Source organism: Thunnus albacares, chromosome 24 (assembly GCF_914725855.1).
Source record: "Thunnus albacares chromosome 24, fThuAlb1.1, whole genome shotgun sequence".
NCBI lineage: Eukaryota > Metazoa > Chordata > Actinopteri > Scombriformes > Scombridae > Thunnus > Thunnus albacares.
In genome coordinates, this window is record NC_058129.1 from 5229348 (window position 1) to 5237549 (window position 8202).

General features: G+C 37.0%; 1 protein-coding gene across 4 annotated transcripts; it reads right to left on the reverse strand.

The window, feature by feature from the left end:
* Nucleotides 1–3260: 3260 nt before the first annotated feature.
* mmadhca (metabolism of cobalamin associated Da) lies at nucleotides 3261–7986 on the reverse strand. 4 transcript variants are annotated; one of them, XM_044344496.1, is made up of 9 exons: nucleotides 7816–7986; nucleotides 7242–7263; nucleotides 6730–6775; nucleotides 6077–6218; nucleotides 5677–5894; nucleotides 5251–5356; nucleotides 5019–5134; nucleotides 4829–4915; nucleotides 3261–4031 (listed from the first exon to the last, which is right to left on the reverse strand). In XM_044344496.1, the coding sequence occupies exons 1-9, from the start codon at nucleotides 7862–7864 to the stop codon at nucleotides 3822–3824; spliced, it is 996 nt and encodes a 331-aa protein (XP_044200431.1). In that variant the 5' UTR covers nucleotides 7865–7986; the 3' UTR covers nucleotides 3261–3821. The 4 variants fall into 4 exon arrangements, with proteins under 4 accessions (XP_044200431.1, XP_044200430.1, XP_044200433.1 ...); XM_044344495.1 differs by having other exon boundaries at nucleotides 7242–7300; nucleotides 7816–7985; XM_044344498.1 differs by lacking the exon at nucleotides 7242–7263 and having other exon boundaries at nucleotides 7816–7985.
* Nucleotides 7987–8202: the final 216 nt, after the last annotated feature.

Genomic DNA, 8202 nt, shown 5'->3' on the forward strand with positions numbered 1-8202 from the left:
TTTGGTCCACTCAGCGAACTGTAAAATGCCAACCAAAGGATTTTTAGCATTTATAAACTAATATTGATTAATTACTTTTGTGTGATTAATTTTTATAATTAGAATTTACGTAATTTTACTGTTGAAATTCTTTTTTATCATTAATTGTGACACAACCTGTAAAGTATGTTTCTATATAGGCTAACTGCTGCAAACTAATCACTGATTACATTTCTAACTTTTAAAAATGATGAGATATCACTGTTGATGATGGTTTACACGTGCATGTGATGAATTCATGATATGGACACTATATATATGTAATGGTTGTGTGTAATGACAGATGTTCTGGTTGTTGGAGAACCTAGGCGGAGCAACACAATCGATGAAACTTCACTTTGCAGTTTGTTTCATTGACAGGTCTGAAGACTGGTGGAGCAGGCAGCTCATTGATATGAAAACCACTGGTTAAAGGTGTTTCTTTGTCCATTTATGGCTAATCGTGGGATTGGAATGAAGCTTGTCTTTATCAAGTGATTGATTGACTGACATTGGATGATAATTTGAGAAAAGCGGTGGTAGCGGTCCTTGTTGAGGTCGGGTATCACAGGATGAACCAGATATCAATTTGAACAATCCCATTCTATCAACTTTGTCAATTGGCCACACTTACATCCTTTCATAATGTAATGCTACAACATAATGCTTCTGCTTTTGAGTCACACAAAGGGAATACATTAAATATCATTGACTGAATTTTATTGAATATTGTAAGAGCCCAGATACCAAGATACTATCATAATATCAAATTTTATGCTATTTAATTTCATTCAGTCGTGATTTTATACAAGTCAAGTAATGAACTGTCAAGCTCAACATATTTTTTTTAAATATTTTACTAGCCTATGTATTTCTAATATTATTAGTCAGATAGATCAAGAAATTCACACTCAAAAGTCGTGGATTATTTTCTCAAAAGTATGGGTGCATTTGTTGACCAGCTTTTCAGAGGAATCTTAAGATTAAGACTCAAAAAAGTCCCACACTACTCAAAATATAATATAAATATACACAAGCATGTGTTATTTTGTTGACTTGCAGCATAAGCTGCTGATTCAGGTCAGCACAAGCTGCACCTGCTGTTTTGTGTGTCTTAATGTGTACACACAGTTTTAGTAAAGAATCTACAAAGAGTTTTATGCATCTTGCCCCTACATTTGTTTGATTTATCCTGCTTAAAGGACCTGATTGATTAGATTAGATATTATTATATAAGTGCATAAAGATGTTTCAGAAACTGTCCTGAAAGTCACAGAGACATGCAATGCAACTGTTTTAACTTGAGTTTTCAACAAATAGAGGGCTGAAACCCTGCATCTAAGCCTGTCATTGTTGCACCACAGTCCCTACTAATTAGATTTAATTTACATTTTGTTTAAGCTTTTTTGTGAATTTATTTATGTTGAGTCCAAGTTACAACAACATTTGTCTTGTCAATATTAAATTGCTTGTAAGAGTGATTTTCATCTTGTTTTTTTGTATGTGATGAATGTATACTAATTATTGTGACATGACATAACATTACTTATCTTTTTGGTCCAGTCTTTACAGCTCCACTGACATTTTAGTGTGAACACTACATTTGAATGTAAATGAATGTAGTATTTTAACACTCTGTTTAATTTATTTTTACTGTACATGTGTATTTACAACTTGCAACTTTTGAGACGACTGCCTGCTTTTTCTGTTTCTAAATGTTTTTTTAGGACGTCATATAAAGTGTATTCATCAGACAGACACATAAAAAACACACATTTAAATATTGAAGTATATGTGTGTGTGTGTGTGTGATTTACACACACACACACACACACACACTTAATTTTGATGAAAAACTCTACTTAGATTAGAAAATACTTTTGTCAGTAATGACTCTATTTAAAATGATTTTATCTTAATGCAGAAATAGATTAGATCAGTTATTGTAGAGGTGAAAAGTTAATGCAATTTAAATCACTGTTTGAGAAAAATATCCTGTTATACATCACACAGTGATTGCTTCATAATTGCAAATTGTTTTTCTTTTAAGTATCTGAAAGTTGTTTAGTTTCCAAGGGCAACATTTAACACTTTTATTACAGCCAAATGCATCGAGCCACAGATCTGCTCTGTCAGACAGCTTGCAGATTTCATTAAAAGATGGTTTGTGAATTGCGCTCAGAGCACCATCACTGTTAATAGTGCTATCACATTTTGAACATGTAGATATTTTACAGTACCATATTGAGAACTGTTCTGTTGTTGTGTAAAAGATGTCTGGTTGTCAAAACCTGTTTGTTTCTCATCCTGTCAGATTTCATCAGATAAACTTAGAAAACGGAACTGAAGCAATTTTGAGGTTCCTCTGTTCATACTAGAGACCTTTGCCACAGAGGTCATATCTCAGTGGAAGGACACGAGTAAGTCAGAAGTTACATTTCTTGAAGTCATTTATTATTGAGCGTTCATCTTAAATAAATAAATTCTGGGTCATTTTTCAAGATGAATGCGCACTCTTAAAAAGGATAGTTTGACAAAGTAGAGCTGAAGCTCAACTCTACTTTGTCAAATAATTGGCCTGAAAATGAGTGCTGTGCTGATGTGACCAGAAGAATGCATCATTTTCAAGAGTTAGGGCAGCACAGTGGCTCAGTGTGGCCTCACGGGAAGAAGCTCTCTGTGTGGAGTTTGCATGTTCTCCCCATGATGACGTGGGTTTTTCCTGGACCCACATTCCAAACACATGCAGTTCAATTGGAAACTCTAAATTGCCCACACAGCTTCACTTAATCTGGACTTCTGTGAAAATGTGTTGAAGGTAAATGAGTGCAGTAAATCTTATCAACCACTAGATGGTGACAAAGAAACAAAAAGGAACATTACATCATATAAATGCTGCACTTTTTTGTCAATGTGCAAATCTCCTGATGAGGCATTCAGTGCTTGTAGCTTCAAGCTCACAGTTATATACAAGACTTTACTAGGCTTGACCCACTTCTAAAATCAATCTAAAATCATTCCTGATTTTTTAAATTAAAAGTGAGTAATAAAAGACATTAGTAACACAAGTCCAACGTGGATTTGGTTGAAGTCATTCTAAATGTGTTGGGTGTCATTTCATACATTTTCCAGATTCACATATTTGAAAACTTTAAAACATTGGGATCTTGGGACTCGGACCAACATAATTTCTGTGAAGGAGCACACACAACAGCTAGAGGAAAAAAAGGTTTGTCACTGCAGCCTGATAATGTCACTTTATTGTTTCACAACTGAAACTGACAAAAACATCATCCATATTTCTTTAGATTCTGTGCAATAGTTCAGAGAAAAAAACAATCCTGTACACTTGTAAGTATGAAAAGTATTGACCTGATCATTCAGCTAAAGTCTGAAGGTGAATCTGGATTTTTCACATTAGCAACTAACAGCTGCCTGGGTGCATTTGAAAGGTTTCCATTTCATATCAATATTTCTAATATTATAAAACACATGTTTTCTACAGACCCCTCAAATGGCAAATATCACATTTTAAATTCCCACTGCACTGGTTGAGTGTTTCTCTGTGGATGTAGTGCAGGATGAGCCAGTTTTAAAAGTGACCTGTCAGTCAGGCACAGCACCGTGGTACACATTAGAGTCTCAGTCAGACCTTGGTTATGCTAACATTTGTCTGGCTGCTGTGTGTTACAGTAAGACAAAATCATAAACCACCAACACTACTGTACATCAAGTTCCAAGCTTCTTCAAAACATAAACTTGTTTGGATTTAGTTCTGCAGGATATAAAAAAAAAAAAAAAGCCTATTCCTCATCTTCTGAGAGTCCTTGTAGTCTTGCGATAACAGCACTGTGAGTAGGTGCATTGGTAAAAACAGTCCCCACGAACAAAGGCGTTCCTCTCAGGATGTGGCGAATAACTGTGCAGGAGGCCGACACCTCGATGTGAAAGCCCAAATCTCTCAGCTCCTCCTCTGTTCGCAGTGCGCTTTGACTTGATGGAGATGCAAAGAACTGTTTGGGGAACAAAAGGAACAACAGTATTACACAACTGTCTTCTAATAAAAAATAAGAATATCAACATTCTCCTCAATGGTGATATGTATGTACTGATGATAAACTATTCTTGCACTTATTTATATTTGTAGCCCTTTTCTACTACATTAACTAAATGACTCATAACTTGAAGTATAGCCAAGGTCACAGGTTCTGCTTTTGTTTCCACTACACTCTCCACATTTAAGAGGTGAGTCCTTGAAACTGCATTGCTACACTGCTCAGGAGGTGATACTAAATCTAGTTTCCAGGTTCTCTCGGGGAGAGAATGCAACACCCGGCTCGCAACATAGCAAACACCACAGGAGGTGTTAAAATAAGAACTGCAAGGAAGTTTGTTTCAATTACAGCCAATATTCTAATTCAGAATAACGAATGTGGATGTTTTATAGGGATGCAACTAATGATTATTTTCATTATCAATTAATCAGTGCATTATTTTCTTGATAACTGATTAATCATTTGGTCTGAAAAACATCAGAAAAATGCCCATCGTAACATGGAGTCATGTGATGATGAAGACACTCAACAGTGTGTGTGTAAACTGTCGATTTGTGTTCACAGTTTGGGAGTTTTCTTACATTTCCCACTAATGTGTGGGTAGCATTGGTATTTTCAAAATCACACAACATTTCCAGTAGTGAGCAATTTTTCATACTTAGTAGTGGAGGAACATGACCAAACGCTGCATCACTCAATTTTATTTTCTATTGAAAAATTTTTCTAAAAACTCGCATAAACAGAACATAACTCACAGCTGCTCCTGTTGTCGGATCAATGAAGTCTGCCCAGTAGCCTGCAGTCCACAGAGCGAAGCACATTTCTTTTGCACCGCTTACAAACTGCAGTTAGGAGGAAACGCAGTCAGCAGCTGCTCCAACTATATGCCTTTCACACTTCCAGACTTAACATACAGTACTAACATTCAGATATCACTGCACTCACTCTGTGAAGCAGCTGATCTCTGTCCTGCTCTGCCGTCTCGCACCGGCTGCTACCCTGCGTGACTGTTACAACTGTGATGGAAGTGCTGGGTGCTGAGGGGAACAACAGCTCGAGATCTGACACACACACACACACACACACACACACACACACACACAGAGAAATGGTTTTGTTACTACAGGCAACTGAATGCTACTAACAGATGATAACATTTTCTTGAACTTTTTCTTACCTTTCCTTAACAGCTCAGGGCAGGAATTTATGGCGCAATCTGCGTCTGTCTGATTAAAGTACTGCTCAGCTTTGTGGACTCTCGTGGATATGGGACCCAGTTTTCCCTGATGAACACACACAAACACACATTTGTTTCAGACTACATATTTCCACTTTCATCAGGGCACATTGACAAAACAGCTTTGAGCCCTGGAGATAATTTATTCTCTAGAGAACATAAATTTTTTTTGAAATTATTATCATTATTGAGACCAAAACAAGACCGTAGGCAAAGTATTTTAATGATCTTGAAGGTTTAGTTTACTTAAACCCATGATTCACAAAATAAATACATCAGTAAGATCAAAGACGTGACCCCAGTGTCTTTCATGGTAGCTATAGCCCTGCCGAAATTATGCAAACAATAATTAAAAAAAAAACTTACATGGAACTCATTAACAAACTGGGCCAGTATGAACTGGTGTCTCTCTGTGCTGCTTGGGGCCGTCAGTACGTCTGGTACCGTCTTGTGGACTGGAGCTTTCTTTTGGTCGTCCATGCCCTCCAGGTGGCAGTCAAATCCAACGTTACCCGGTAACTGGAAGCGCTGGTCCTGAGGTCCGAATGGTCCCATGTTCTCATCAGGCCACACGGTCCTGGGGCCTGGAGGGGACATGAGGATTATTTGTTATTATTTGTGGAGGTGTGTTCCACAGTAGTGTAAAATTGTGAGACAGGATTTTACAACTCTTATCAAGACAGCAATACTTTTATAACACTCCCTAATTTTGTTGTCTGGTCTGCTACTGACCAATAACTGGCGATTGCTATATTTAGTATCTCACCTGAGTCTGCGGGAGATACAGTGATGTAAGGCTCATCTGAGCTTGAAGCAGAGAAGGTTCTGACTCTGCCGATCCTGAGAGCAGCTAACGCTTGACGGCCAGTGGTCTGAGATAGGACCAGCCTGCCTCGACCACACAGCACCTACAGAGGGAAAAATGCGTCTGTTAATAATCAGCTTCACTAAATGGAACAGGTCCAGTATTTCATTACTCCTGACCACAGTAGACAGTATGCATGCAGCTATATGCTTCCTCTGCACTTAACAACTTTGTTTGCCCAGAGTTATTTTGTTGTTTTCTTCTGTTTGTTTTGTTACATATTTTTAATTGGTTTACTGTAACAACTGGTCTTGTGTTTCATTATGTTTGAATAAATTGAAAAACTTAATAAAAACTTTTAATTACAAGAAAAATGACTTGTTTTTGAAGAAATTTCAAGAATTAAAAATGTGCAAGCCATCATTGCAAGTTTATAAGTTTATGCATTGGCCAAATAATAAGCTGAATACCATGATATTGACTCAATATTAGTGAAAGATTTTTTGAGTTGTGTGTAATTTTTCAAGTTTTCAGTAAATTGCCTATATTTTTTAATTAAGTCTGGTTGCACAACACTTCATATAAGAGAAGGACGTTGCTGTTATGTCACTTACACTGCTGGACATTGTAGTTCTTCTCCTTTCAAGTTTATTTTGTGACCTGTTGGATAAAAAGAACAACAATATGTACTACAGCGCATACTCCAAACTCTTTTTTTAAACTACAACAACAAGCTAAGCTAGCTAACTTTATGCATGATGCAATGATTACATGTATCTTCAGCGGGGCCGGAAAAGCATTTCGCTTCAGAAGTAACAACAGTAAACATGCTACAGACACCAAGCGTCAAAACTATGACATGTTCCTCTTAAATGACCAAGAAAAAAGGAACTAACTTAACAAGCTGCTGCCGTTGTTGCTTAACATTAGCTGATAAGGTCGATCAGCTGACATCTTGTTTTGATACTTTTCCTTTTCAGATGATAACGTTACTTTCTAATTAGAGCTCGTCTTGCACAAAATACCTGACAGGGCTGACAACAGACGTCTTGATAGTCTTCATAAAAAAGGGCAGATCTAAATCTGTTAATGGGATTACATTATGAAAAGTACAAACTGTTCTTACCTGTCAGCCTGCACGTAGACGCCTTCGCAAAACAACAACGGGTAGTGACGAGGGGCAAACTGCACATGCGCAGTTTGCCTTGCCGTTATTACATGCTATGGTGTGATGTAAGTGGTGGGTTTTATGTTAAAATATAAAAGGCTTCGACACTTGCCCATTCTCGCCGTGAAGTTGTGCTTGTTTGTGATATTATTAATTTCACAATACTACAGAAACAGACGCTAAACTTTTTTTTTTTAAAAAAGGCCCAAAAATCTTTGTATTCAGGAAGCTTTTTCACCTTAGCTCGTAGTATTATTATTTTCTTTATGTTGTCTATTCTGTGTTATTAATACTGTAGCACTTTGAGTTTCACTATGAATGACAAGTGCAAATTAAATGTATTATTATTATTATTTCCATGTTTCACCACTAGATGGCAGCAAATCAACAGTTAACAGGACAAAGGTTTTTATTATAACAACAGTACTGCCACTGTTTTCTGTCAATGTGGCCTTTGCACAGCATGCTAAATGACTGACATCGATTTGTATTCCTGAAAATTAACTTGAAGATCTTAATTTCGTTTTATTACCTGGTATTTTGCCATTTTCTTCTTCAGCTTTCTTTAAACTGTACTGCATGGATGCCTTTCAGAGAGAAGATCCACTGATACGTAAAATTTATGAGTATATCCCAAAAAATTGGACAGAGGCTTGTCTGCTGTTTCAAGCTTCTAGATTTACTCAGGTAGAGGTGCAACAGCTAATTAATATCAGGTGTGTCAGCTGACTGCCCAGTTGCATTAATTAAGCTGATGATGTCACAGTTCTGTGCTCCCTAAAAGTCATGTCTAAAACTTTACTTCAGAACAGGGAAAGTGCATCAGGAGCACTTTCACTTAACTTCCTAGAATTCAGTCCAGCTTTATCTTTCCTAACCTCTACATAATGTCTAGAATCAAAGGCTGAGTGTGTTTGTA

What these genes read in the sequence shown, in the direction of transcription:
- mmadhca (XM_044344495.1), bottom strand. An exon ending in TGTATCTCCCGCAGACTCAG is followed by an intron (nt 5,895 to 6,076) that starts GTGAGATACTAA and finishes TGTCCCCTCCAG; the next exon opens with GCCCCAGGACCGTGTGGCCT. An exon ending in AGTTTGTTAATGAGTTCCAT is followed by an intron (nt 5,357 to 5,676) that starts GTAAGTTTTTTT and finishes TGTGTTCATCAG; the next exon opens with GGAAAACTGGGTCCCATATC.